Raw genomic sequence first — 13523 nt, 5'->3', positions numbered from 1 at the left:
CTCTCGACTGCTGGAATCAAAGGTGTGCCTGTCTTGCTGGGCTTCCAAGTAATCTTCTTGATGGAGGTTTTATATAGTTTTATTATCTTTTTAAAAGAACAGGAGGGTAGTGTTGCTCTTCATGATTTGTTCTTAATATCTGAGGTATAAATATAAAGGGCAACATTTTGCAAGGTGTAATAAGTGAGGAGGATACAGTAATGTACACCTGGTCTACAGAATGTATTCCAGGCCAGTCCAAATGCATCTGAGACCCTTTCTTGGAACAAACAACAAAAACCTAAAAGACAATAAAGGCAACAGAGGAGACCGTGAGGCTGTCTGGTGGCTACTGTGCTTGCTTATTCTACAGCCCAGCATCCTGAGGTCAAGGTTCATCCTTAGCACCACACATGGATGAAAAACAGAAATCATGATGTGTCAAGTGGAGCCTGGTACATCTGATGATGGTGATGATTTAGATTCTTCAGGAATAGGGTATTATTCTCTGAAGAACAAAGATGATTTGCAGTTTATCTAAACAGAAGACTAAGGAATTTTCATAAAAAGTGGTCATTTTGGGTGCGTGTGTCTGAGTCTGTGTGTTTTTTGTTTGTTTTTTTGTTTTTGTTTTTTCGAGACAGGGTTTCTCTGTGTAGGTTTTTTGTTTTTTGTTTTTGTTTTTGTTTTTGTTTTTTTTTTTTTTTTTTTGGTGGTTTTTTGAGACAGGGTTTCTCTGTGTAGCTTTGTGCCTTTCCTGGAACTCGCTTTGGAGACCAGGCTGGCCTCAAACTCACAGAGATCCTCCTGCCTTTGCCTCCCGAGTGCTGGGATTAAAGGCGTGCGCCACCACCGCCTGGACGAGTCTGTGTGTTCTGAGGCTCCTTTCCAACTTCCAGATCATCCTCTCTCAGCTTCCCAATTGCTTGACACCAGGCCTGACTAAGTCTTTCTTTTTTCTTCTTAACGGTTTTGGACTTTACTGAGGAAGGAGGGGTACTGGACCAGTCTGAAGCCTTTGGCTGCAGAATGACGTGAAATGACCAGAGGCAACCATGAAGACCTAGCACTCTTCAAAGTTGGCTGTCCTGACATGTGCCTGCAGACCTAGCCTGGGGAGGTGGAGACTGGGGGACCTCCGGGACTTGCTGGCCAGTCTAGCCCAGTCGTCAAGATCGAGGGTTAATGAGAGGTTGTTTTAAAAAAAAAAAGCCAGAGGGACAGCAGGATGGCCCGGGGTGAAGGCACTTGCTGCCAAGCCTGAACACCTGTGTTGGATCTCCAGGACCCACGTGGTAGAAGCAGAGAAACCCATATAGTTGCCCTCTGACCTTTACACATGTGTCCGGATGTGTACACCCCACAATACACAACATATTTAAAACATACAAGGAAAAAGAAATTTGAAAAGGGCCCAGAGGGTGGCTCAGTGGTTCAGAGTACTTTCTGTTCTTGCAGAGGACCGGAGTTCAGTTTCAGCTCTCACATGGGTGACTCACAGCTACTTCTGTTACTCTAACAAAGTACATGAAATAATCAATTTATAAAAGCGGAGTTTTGCTCAGTTTGTTTTAATGTGTATGTGTGTTTGCCTCCATGTATGTCTGTGTACCACATGTGTGCCTGGTGCACATGGAGGTCAGAACAGGGCATCAGATCTCCCAGAACTGGGGGTACAGTGGTTACATGTAAGCCACCTGTCAGTGGTAGGAACCTAATCTGTGTCTTCTGCAAGAATAGCTGGTGTCATGGTTTTGAGATTATAGTACATGATTGACAGGCCTGTGGAGAGACAGTGTGCCATGGTGAGCGTGCACAGTGAAGAAAGCTGTTCAGTTCACACAGCGGGAAGTGAAGGAAAGAAAGGATGAGCTGGGGTCCCTCTCTCCTTGTCTTTTTCAAAGCCACACCCTCCTAAAGGGCTTATCACGCCTGGTAGTAGCATGGTCCTTAATAAGGACCAAGTCTTTTAACACATGGACCTCTGGGAAACACAGCGATCAGATTTAAAGTGTTTGGGCCTGGTGTTTCAACCTTAGTGTACCATCTCTTTGACATTGGTTTGTGCTGGTCTGTGCACCCCTCTCCTAGCTTTGGCCTTTCCCACCACTGGTGGGTCAGGTGGGAGCTTCTAGAGCAGCTTGTACCTCCGACCCCTGCTTCCTGCATTCATCCTTTCTGTGTGTGTATGGGTGAGTGCACATGTGTGTGGAGGGCAGAGGTACTGTTCCCCAGGCCCCGGGCCTCCCATCTCCCAGCCCTGGATGCACCGCTATATCCAGCTTTTTTAAACGTATGTTCCAGAGATTGAATTTGTGTCCTCAGAAGCACTTTACTGACTGAGCCATCCCCTGTACCCTCTGTCTTGGTAGTTGGCTGTGGTGTTGGTCTGGGTGGAGGTGACAGCCAGGTACCCAAACAAGGGTGCTGTCAAGCCTGCATACCGAAACAGGGTATATGTTGAATGCTCTCAATTTGGAGCTTGCTTGCCCTAGAGATGTGGTCCCTTCTCTACTCAAGCTGTCTCTGGTTCTTACTGTCATAGTCAGGCCCTAGAACCGTTGACATGGCTCTTTCATTAGTGGTCTTCGTTGCAGACATTTTGGTGGGTGTGATGTGTCGGCTGAACACGGACAGAGAGTGGAGGTCGGGCGCCGCTGGCGCTCGGTGTTGCTTCATGGCATGCCATTTCTACTCAGGGTGAGAAGGGAGGAGACTTAACCCAGTTTAGCAGATGGCAGAACACTTTCACTTTGTTCAATGCTGATCGTCACTGGGTGTGGTAGTAAGTGTAGCTGCCTCAGAAGTCACATGACTCGCCCTTGGGCTCACTGCCACTTAAAAACAGAGGCAGGTACAGCCCAGCTTTTCTGGCTCTAGACATGCTGTTGATTCCTGAAGGAAACAGTTTATAGTGGTACTTTCCCACACAGGGATCTTGAAGTCTGAAAGTACTTGGAAGGGCTGGGGTGAGGCTCTTGCCTGCCATGCATGAAACTCTGGGTCCAGAGCCCAGCAGCACATAAACCAGCGGGGCAGCACATACCTGTCATCCCAGCTCTCAGGAGAGGGCAGGGGGGCAGGAGCTCAGGATTGATGTCTTCTGCTACATAAGCAAGGTCAGGGCCAGCCTGATCTATGTGAGAGAGGACAGAGAAGGGGGTTCACTTGAAACTGAAACAGCATCCATTTGAGGTCCAGGGATTGGTCAGGAGGTCACGTTTGAGGAGTTGGAAGGGAGAGTGACTATCACTGTTAGCCTTCCAGGCTGCTGTCCATGCCCGCCATGGGAGGCTGGGAGACTGTGGGCAGCTTTCTGCTTCTGTCATGATACCCTGTGTTAAATCAGTGGTGCTTAGTTTCTTCTGTGCTACGGATGCTTCTTGAAGACTATTGCATATTCTCTGATTGAACAGTTGTCCAAGCAAGCACCTGCAAGTCAATGCACGATTTCTAGATCCTCAGCTGTACCGGTGGGTTCCTGTGCCCTGGAGTGAACCTCCTCTACCTGCGTATAGAATCCCAGGATCATCTCCTTGATGCTCACGGCAGGCAGCCCTTACACGTCAGCGGTGTAGCCAGCCTGTGCCTTCCTGCAGTGTGTGAGGGCCCTTTCCATTTCCTGTGTCTGTCTGAGTGGACGGCCTAGGTGTGATGGCCACGCCCCAGTCTAGTCAGAGGCTCCAGGGAAACAGCACAAAGCCCATTTATCTGTCAGTTCTTCAGGGCCAGGACCTCACGTGTGCTAGGCTCTGCTGCTGAAGCTTTGACTCCCAGGAATACAGCTCCAGAAATGAGAACTCCTCAGCCATGAAGTCAGCAGAGTTGAAATGTCAACCTTGGCAATCAGTGGGCTGCAGATGTCATAGGCAGATGGCCCTCATATCCCAGAGCTGAAAATTCAAACCAGGCTGTTGAGAAAGTTCATGAAGTCCTTCCACGTGTTTTGTGTTCTTCTTCACTCAGGGTGTGCTGGAGAATGAGCATATTTTAAACCTCACTTCCTCCATTCCTTTTGTCCTTTGGACTAGTGAAATAATGATTTTCAAATTTTTGTGGTTCCAAAATTGCCAAGCCCCTAAAGGTAAGACTGCTTGGAGCCCAGGATTCTAGAGGCCCTTGAATTCCACTGGAATGCCCTTTTCTTGAACCCCATTTACTTCTGGCATTTACTTCATGGAGGATATTGCTACTCTGTTGATGGAAGCTGGGAGGTGTTGGCGCACACCTTTAATCCCAGCACTCGGGAGGCAGAGGCAGGTGGATCTCTGTGAGTTCCAGGACAGCCTGGTCTACACAGAGAAACCCTGTCTCCAAAACCTCTCCACCCCACCCCCTGCAAAAAAAGAGTTGATGGCAAAGGTATCTTCCTGAGACAGATGACTGCTGCTGCATGTGTTTGGGTTTTGGGTTTTTGGTTTTGTTTTTTTTAAGACAGGGTTTCTCCATGTAGTTTTGGTGCCGGTCCTGGATATCACAGAGATCCGCCTGGCTCTGCATGTGTTCTTGCAAGCTTCTTTGCCCATCCCATCTCCAGAGAGAGGAGAAGCCTGCCTTATCTGCCTCTCACTGGCCTTGCTTGTGTGGTGGGAGTTTTGAAAAAGTTAAGTCCCCAGAGCTGGACAACACACTCTTGTGCTGGGGGCAAGGGATATGACGAGGGCCTCAGTTTCCTCTGGGTGGAGTTTGGTTACCCAGTGACCCCTTTTCCTCCATGTTAGCCTCTTCAAGAAAGGGAGAAGGAATAGCTCTTCTTGTGCCTCTTCTTGTTTGCCTAAGGTTAAAGCTGATGTATAAATCCTTCTGTCGTATTGCCAATTTGGAGAAAACAATGAAGTGCACAATGTCATGGCAAGAGCTCTTAGGGACAAAAGATTGCTTTTGCTCACAGTTCCAAACTACAGTCACCACTGTTTGTGATCGAAGCCCCGAGTAGCTAGTCCCGCTGAGTCCACAGTCATGAGGCAGAGAGGAATGAATTCATTCCCGCATGCCTGTGCTCAGCTCGTTTTCTCTCTCTGGCACAGTTCAGATGCCTAAGGATGCCTAAGGCAGGTCTTCCCACTTCGGTTAACATGACCAAGATACCCTGCTTCCACAGACATGCCCACAGGCCAATCTGTTTTAGACAGCCTCTCATTAAGATTCTCTTCCAAGTGACTCCGGATTGTTTCAAGTTAACAGTACTAACCACCGGGGCTTTGGAGATGTCTCCATGGGTGAAGGCACTTGCCACCAAGTCTGATGACCTGCTCAGTCCCTGGGACTCACCTGGTAGAAGGAGAAAACTGACCCACACACTAAGTTTTAAAAATGTACTTTTAAGAATTAAAATTAAAGCCAGGCGGCGGCGGCGGCGCAGCACGCCTTTAATCCCAGCACTCGGGAGGCAGAGCCAGGCGGATCTCTGTGAGTTCGAGGCCAGCCTGGTCTCCAAAGCGAGTTCCAGGAAAGGCGCAAAGCTACACAGAGAAACCCTGTCTCGAAAAACAAAAAACAAAACAAAACAAAACAAACAAACAAACAAAAAGAATAAAAATTAAAGTTGAGTAGTGGCATTTGCTTTTAATCCCAGCACTCGGGAGGCAGAGCCAGGCGGATCTCTGTGAGTTTGAGGCCAGCCTGGTCTACAGAGTGAGATCCAGGACAGCCCTATACAAAGAAACCCTGTCTCAAAGAAAGGGAAAGAGAAGGGGGCAGGGGAAGGAGAAGGAAGAGGAAGGAAGTAAAAAAATTAAAGGGGTTGGAGAAATACCCTAGCGGTCAAGAGCACCGGCTCTTCTTCCAGAGGACCTGGATTCAACTTCCAGCACTACATGGCAGCTCATAACCATCTGTTAATTCCAGTCCCAGGGATACTGTGCCCTCCAAGGACACTGCATGCACATTGTGCACAGACATACACAAAGTTACACCCATAAACATAAAATAAAAAAATTTTTAAAGAATAAAAATTAAAAACTATAAAGAAAGGCTGAGTGTGGAAGATCTACTGACGGTCACAGTGTGCGTCTCCTGAGTACAGAGCTGGAGTGAGCTGGATGTGCGCCGGGGTTGAACTGCCAATTTCTTTCTGTGGAGACCCAGGCCCACATGCACACAGACAGACACGAGGGAGGGGGCCATCCGTGGGGAATGAGGAATTGGGCTTGATGGCTAAGAGCTGTCCATGATGAGAAGCATTTCCAGAACTGCCTGGTGGGTCCTAGGAGGCTTCCTTGCCTGGATGCTTAAGGAAATCTGGAACTGGTTCCAGACGGTACTGGTTTGATGCCCTTCCTGCTTCAGCTCATGAACACAGCCTTGCAGGCACCTTGGACACAACTCTGAGTCCTCCTTTAAATGGTTAGACAGTGTATTCTTGAGAAAATGGAAATCATAACTTCGTTTTCTTATTCACAAGTGTGTTCATTTAAGGCAGCAGGCTTGTCAGGGAGGAAGAAGACAGGTGCTAGCAGGAAGGCCCAGGGTATCTGCTGCTTACAGCCAGCTGGGGTGGAGCCCAGTCTGGGGCTGAAGCTGCCATGAGGAATGCCACAGCTCTTGGCCACTTCATCCTTGGGCCTGCAGCTTCTCCTTCTCCCTGCTCAGTCTGAGCTGTACACTTGCCTTTGCTCAGAGCATCACAGAGCCCCAGGGTGGAGAGAGGATCGAGAACTGCCCTCTGCCCCCAGAAATGCGTGTTCTTAACAGCTCTGGTGTTGCATGGATCTTAGGGGCTTCTCCCTGCAGAGACTGCCTCCTTGGGGTTCTGGGAATGTGAACGTTGGAATGAGTGATGTTCTGGACCCTCCCGGCAAAGCTTTCCAGGCAGTGAGGAGGGGGGACGGAGTCCGCATGGGCACATCCCTCCTGGCTGCACACGTAAGAATCTGGTCTGTGCAGATGCCCAAGGCTGGGATTTCAAACCCATTTTCTGCTTTACTCTGCTTCCCTGTGTTCCGTCTCCTTAGCATGGACTCTCGGCTGATTTGGAATCCCCAGTGTCACTTGGTCCTGTATCAGGAAAGCCCAGGGCTTTGCCCACATCATCTTCCATCTCCATCACCAAGCCACCTTCTGTAATGCGCTCTAACAGAGCCGGCTGGGCACGCACGGGGGTGGCCCAGCCTTAAACCCCAGGGACTCAGGAGTGGTGGCTCGCTGTCTCAGCTCCAGTCCCTCCCACATGAACCTGGGACGTGCTTAGCTAGACGCTCCGCTTAGCTAGACGCTCCGCTTAGCTAGACGCCCCGCTTAGCTAGACGCTCCTCGCAGCCCGAAAGGAGGAGCCATTGCTCTTTCCTCCTTCGGCCTGGCAGAAGGAGCTGTGGAAATGGCCAAACCTGTTGTCGGGGAGCAGAGTTGAGAATGGAGAGAGAGAAACACAACCTTAGGTCGGCTGCCGAGGATGACAGGAACCAACATGCTGGTCAGGGTTAGGTGAAGGAAGAAGGGGAGGCCATGGAGGACCCGGATGGGATCCACCCTCTGGTTACTGGTGGGTCACTACATCTCAGCCAGTGTGGCTTCACGGTGTAACCAGAGAACAGTAGTTCTGAGACTGGGCTCCACTTGTTATCAAAGGAGTCTTCAAGGGCTTTGTCATTGCTATCTTGTTCTCCTGGTCATTTCTCAGTCTCCTGCCCCTGTCCAGCACAAGAATTCTCCCTGCTTCCGCTCCCCAGTCTGTCTGTGTAAGACCCAAGGCTGCTCCATGGAGAGCAAGCCTTGGTCTTCAAACTATGGTTTTCCAGGTCTGAAAGCCCTGGAGCCTCTCAGGTTGGGTCCATTAGCCCTTCTTCTGTGCCCCGTACCTCCTGCTTGCTGCTGTGGTCAAGCCTGCCTTCCCACATGGCCCATAGTCAGGTCTCCAGCTAACTAGTACATCCAACCGGTGCAACCTGGACATGCCACCTCCACCCCACTGGGCACCTGTCTGACAGGTTCTCCTCTTCTCTGTTTTTTAAAGTAGAGAAACGAACTCAGAAGCGAAAGAATTCTCTTTAAGAGAATTAAGTTGTAACCATGGCTGCCATTTTCTAGTTTTTTCTGATTTTTCTGGGCTTAGTAAATGGAACATTACCCACCACAGGTGTTGTATGTGCTCCTGTGTCTGTGTGAGCGCACGTGGGAGGACAGCCTCGAGTATCGGCCTCGCCCTTACCCGGAGACAAGACTGCCTTACTGCTGACTGCTGTGCGTCAGTCTCCCTGGCTTGTGAGCTCCAGAGTTACTGAAACATGTTCCTGTGCCTGCCCTTCTATGGGCGCTGAGGATTTGAACTCAGGTCCTTGTATGTTCGTGACAAATGCTTTACTCACTGAACCTTCTCTGCAGCCCTCCTTAGGTAAAATACTAAATTAGCTAGCATGGTAAAATATCTGAATTAGCAGCTGGGCATGGTCACATATGCCTGTGATCCCAGAACTTGAAGGGTTGGATCATCCCGAGTTTGAGTCTAGCGTGGGCTACATAATGAGACCACATCTGGAAAAAAAAAAAACAAAAAAAAACAAAAAACTCAGCCTGTCCCTATCATGTGATAAGCACTCAGTGACTATTAGTTTCGTTCTCGTTTGTGTGTGTGTGAGAGAGTGCCCTTAGCTCAGTGGTTCAGAAGCTATGTCCGCTGTGGCCATTTCACCTCTCACCATCTTGCACTGGTCGGCACCTGTTCTTGGTGTATGAAGAGGATGCACCCACCCTTGTATTGAGCTGTGTCTGTGCTTGTGAGGCATGTTTCTAGAAAGCAGGTTTGTGCATTACCCCTGGGGTGGCCAGTGTAGAACATGCAGGTAGCCAGGGGTTTAGATCATCATCTATGGCTGCAACCCAGAACCAGCTGGTCTGAGAATCAAGTGACCCAGCCAGAGTGACGTCATTGACGGCAGTGGTACTGGACAGGAGTGGTGGGTGCGTGCTTCCGGCCATGTGGCTATGTGTTTGGTTCATCTCTTTGCTTGTATGTTCTAAGACAGAGTCTCTCTCCATAACCCTGGCTGTCCTGGAACTCAGAGAGAGGTCCTCCTGCCTCTTCCTCCTGAGTGCTGAGTGCTGGGATTAAAGGTCTGCACCACCATGCCCAGCCTAACTCTTTTAAAATATTTTATTTACTTGTGTGTGTGTGTGTGTGTGTGTGTGTGTGTGTGTGTGTGTGAAGTATACTAGATGCAGATGCCTTCAGAAAATAGAAGGGGAAATATTGGATCCCCTGGAACTGGAGTTGTAGGCTATTGTGAGCCACCCAAAGGGGGTTCTGAAAATTGAGCCCAGGTCCTCTGCATAAGCAAACACTCTTAACTACAAAGCCATCTCTCCAGCTCCACTGATGTGTGTCGGGTGAGCAGAGTTTCAGTCTCCAAAAATCAGTCACACCCTGCGTCATGCCAGAAGTAGTTGTTAGAGCAGACTTCGTCCTGGGACGTGATCCCCGATGCGGGAACTTTTCCGAGTTTTTAACCTGTGTCTGAGCTCTAGGGCCTGGCTGTTCCTGGAGGTTTTCAGCTGTGCTGCAGAACCCTCTTATGACCCATCTCTGACCACTTAGAACCTCCTTCTTATCCGCTCAGTAGCTTACTGAGCAATACTGTGTGCCTTGTACCTGAAGAACGGGAAAGTCTGTGAGATGTGGAAGGAGGAGACAGAGCACCCCTCGCCTGTCACAGTCCGCACAGCAGACTGACAGTGAGCAGGCACAGCAACCGTTAGGGTGCTGCTGGCCAGCGTCCACTTCCTGGAACTTACTTGTGCTGTGTTCTAAGCCATCCCACAGCTAAAGCTGTGGTGGGGGTGGGGAGCACTAGCCCATCCCTCTCAGGCCAGGCTTCTGCTCCCAGGCCCCGGAAGCCAGTTTTGCTGTGGTACAGCCTTGCACAGTGGAGCCAGGAACTGGGGCCAGGTTCCTTCCCTCTGGGCAGCCTGGGTGGTTCCCCGGAATGATTCTCCAGCTGAGTGGGTTGACGAGAAACCTGTGCTGGTTGATGTTAAAATTGTCTGTTAAGTCTAGAGCTCCCCCTGCTGTCAGAAAATGGAAGGGTTCTCTGGGCTTCATTTAAGGACAAATGAAGTTTTCTTTCCTGTTGTTATTACTTTTATCCCCCCAGACAGGGTTTCTCTGTGTAGCCCTGGCTGTCCTGGAACTCACTCTGTAGACCAGGCTGGCCTCGAACTCACAGAGATCCACCTGTCTCTGCCTCCCAAGTGCTGGGATTAAAGGCATGCGCCACCACCTCCTGGCTATTATTACAATTTTTTAAAATTGTCTTTAATTTAAACAAAATACTGCTGGGGCTCTGAAGCTCCTCTGAGCATACTCTTGGGCCCAGCCCCGGGGAGTGAGGGCGGAAGCACAGAGGCCAGGCAGGATAGGGCCTATCTGTGCTCTTGCTACTTTGAGCGGCTCCTACCCTCACCCTCCACCACAGACAGCAGCCTGGAAGGTTATCTTTGCACACAGTCTCCCGGCTGCTTGCAGCCTCGGGCAGCAGAAGTGAAACTGGCCACAGCCTGCATATCCTCACCTGCTGCCATTGTTCCCTAGTGAAGTGAGCCCCATGCTCCCCGTCTCCCCAGTGTCTGACATTGTCATGTGTCACCTTGCAAGAGACTGGGAGTGCTTGTGGTGCATGTGCAGAGGCTGTGGCTGGCCTTGCCCCGGAGACAGAAGCTGAGGTCCCAGTGATTGTCCGGGAGCCAGAAGAGGACCCGCAGCAGGGCCAGCCAGCATGACTGAGAGATCTTCAGTTCTCAGAGATGAAGCTGAGTTCAGTTCATAGTGCTCTTGGTACCAGCTGAGGAAGGAGGCCGCACTGAGAAGACACAGGCCTTTGGGGTTAACTATCCCAGCCGGTCACTACAGTCCCTAATGAGACTGAAGAAGCGAGGTAGATCCGCTTCCCTCTCTGCCTGAACCAGGCGGTCTTGGCGGCTTACCTGATGAGACCCGGAGCAGTGTAGGACTGAAATGAAGCTCAGGAGAGCCGGCTGTGCTGCCACCAGGGTCTTAAAGCACCTAGCCATAAAGACACACGCTCCCCTGGGTGTCGGGGGGCATTTCCTCCTAAGACGCCATTTCTGCTGCGGTTGTGGAGTTTTACATGATGGGTCACGAGAAGTCGCGTTGGTGCTGAGCACTGAGCCCAGGGCCTTGCGTTCTAGCACTGAGCCAGCCTCAGTCTCTAAAAGTAACTCTTCTATGATTCTTTTCTCAACAGCTTTGAAAAGTCCAGCTGCATTTCACGAGCAGAGAAGGAGCCTGGAGCGGGCCAGGGTAAGGTCCTTTCCCCGAAGACCTCCAGAGTACTGTCAGCGTCATCCACCAGCTGCATTCCCTTCCAGTCTAGCACAGCTTTGGGGTCAGCCCTCACCTCAGAGCTCTAAATAATAGAAATCTCGGGCCTTTCCTGGTTCCTCCTTCCCCAGCCACCTTCCCTGGAAGACTTTTTTAGTGCCTTAGAGCCCTTGTGGAGGTCATCAGAGCTCCCTCCCCAAACCTGGCCTGGAAGACCACTCAGCTTCCCTCCACTGATCCCAGTGAGCCTCATGGAGGTGACCCGCGCCAGGGTTACCCATGTGCAGACTTTCCACTTGGGGACACCACCCACAGCCTGTGGGCACTCCAGTGAGCTTCCATCTCCATCTGCCCCAAAGCAGGCGACATCCACGCATACCCTTCTACAGCAGCCATGGGTGTACTGGAAGCCACACCCCTGTGGGAGCTCCTCAATGCATCCTTGTCCATCCCTTTCGGTTCCCTCCGGCCTCCGTGGAACGTCCTGCCCCTGATGTGGGTGGAGATGGGGAAGTGACCAGCTCCTGTTTCCTCTCCTGCTCCCACTGGAGGGCTGCTGGCCTTGGCTTGCTGGACCTCACACCATTCCTAGAGACTAATATGCTTACTTACTCCTGAGACTGGTTTCTCTCTTTAGAAAGTCATGGTTAACGTTAACAAGTAGGAAGAATGAGGTCCTGGCTGCCCAGAAAGAGAAACCGTAACAGACGGCACTCACTTCCCTTTGATGGGGGCCAGAGAAGGCCCAGCCAGGAGGGAGGGTCGGCGGTACAGCCAGGCAGATTGGCGCAGGGGGCAGTGGGGCCTGCTTAGACACCACTGTCCGACAGAGTCACTGTGAGTGAGGCTGTGTGTATTTCATGTTTGTCCACGCGGGAGCCCTCTTGAGTCAGGTGATGGCACCCTTGTTTTAGACGCAGCAGAAGTTAACTAATCTGTCCAGCTAGAAGGGGATAAAGCTGGAACTCACACCCAGGTCTGTGGAGTCCAGACTTACTGTGTTTCATTTGTGTGTGTGTGTGTGTGTGTGTGTTGTGTGTGTGTGTGTGTGTGTGTGTGTGTCTATGTCGTGTCTGTCTGTCTGTTGGCACATGTGTGGAGGTCAGAGGACAACTTGCAAGAGTTGGTTCTCTCTTTTCACTATGTAGGTCCTGGGGATCCAACTGAAGTCATCAGGCTCAGTGGCAACCAGCTTTACCTACTGAGCCATTTTACCAGCCAAATAATTTATTACTAGCACATGGTAAATATATCCATATAGCAGGTGCATATGTTGCACATCTGTTCTCAAATAACTTCCAAATTTCAATAACAGGCTTAATATTTAAGCACACACTAAACTGTCTTAATTAAAATGAAAAATTAGAATATGAAAATACTGGATTGGTCACAGCATAACTTGCTTTACTCAGTTACACCAACTCAGAGCTTTGAAAAGCTACTTTGCACCTGAGTGAGAGGCAGCACTGTGTTCCAGAGGATTTCTTACAGGATTCTGGTCACATGACTGCTCCCTATGTCTGTAACTCCCGTGAGGACAGCATCTAGTGGAGACTCATTCCTCGTTGCTGCGGCAGCCTCAGGTTCCAGAGGAGCTCTCAGATGTGGCCTGTTGTGTGGCTGGTTCCTTGTGTTCTCCAGCCCCAGGAATGCCTTCAGTGGCATCAGCCACAAAGCCCTTTCTTTACTTTCTGCACCAGGAGCAGACCGGTTTTCTGGTTGTCTGTCCTTAGTAACTTCTAGGTAGTCAGGCCTTAGACAGTGGGCATCCTTCGTAGATTTCCTGTTTGTTACAAAGGCTGTGTGACTCAGTAGTACCCAGGAGACAAGAGGTGTATTTGAATAGGCGTGGCTTCTCTGGTGGGTGCTCCCAGCACCTGCCTGAGTTCTCTAAGCTGGAAGTTCCTCCGGCCTTTCGAGTGCTGTATTCCATTGGGCTGCCCCTGAGCCACTGTCTGTGAGAGCTTCAGCATCTGCCTCTGCTCGATGCAGATGGGCTGATGCACCCAGAGCCCACGGCTCCCTTTTCCATCTCTAGGCTCGGGCTCCAGGACGGCCACAGGGTCCTGGGGCAGCAGGCAGTAGCCAGAGAACCAGGCTGATCTCTACTCTAAGTGATGCACCGCAGTAACTTCTAACTCTAACCTCCCTGCCCCATCCTGTACTCTACTTTCTTAGGCTGCTCTTGAGTTATCATTTGAAAAATGCTCTTTTTTCAAGAGTGAAGAGTATTGGCTGCAGTCACATGCACCTCGAATTAGCCTGGAGCAGC

At 50.4% G+C, this 13523-nt stretch overlaps 1 protein-coding gene across 1 annotated transcript in view; it reads left to right on the top strand.

Annotated features, from left to right (window-relative positions):
* Positions 1-13523, top strand: part of Mrtfa (myocardin related transcription factor A) — a 97433-nt gene that overhangs the window by 71799 nt on the left and 12111 nt on the right. Inside the window, exon 3 of the mRNA XM_028871197.2 lies at positions 11175-11230. Coding sequence (XP_028727030.1) covers positions 11175-11230 — 56 coding nt within the window. The remainder of the gene's footprint in view (positions 1-11174; positions 11231-13523) is intronic.

This window comes from Peromyscus leucopus, chromosome 20 (assembly GCF_004664715.2).
Source record: "Peromyscus leucopus breed LL Stock chromosome 20, UCI_PerLeu_2.1, whole genome shotgun sequence".
Taxonomy (NCBI): Eukaryota; Metazoa; Chordata; class Mammalia; order Rodentia; family Cricetidae; genus Peromyscus; species Peromyscus leucopus.
The sequence above is the reverse complement of the archived record's forward strand: the minus strand, read 5'-3'. Positions and strand labels throughout refer to the sequence as shown.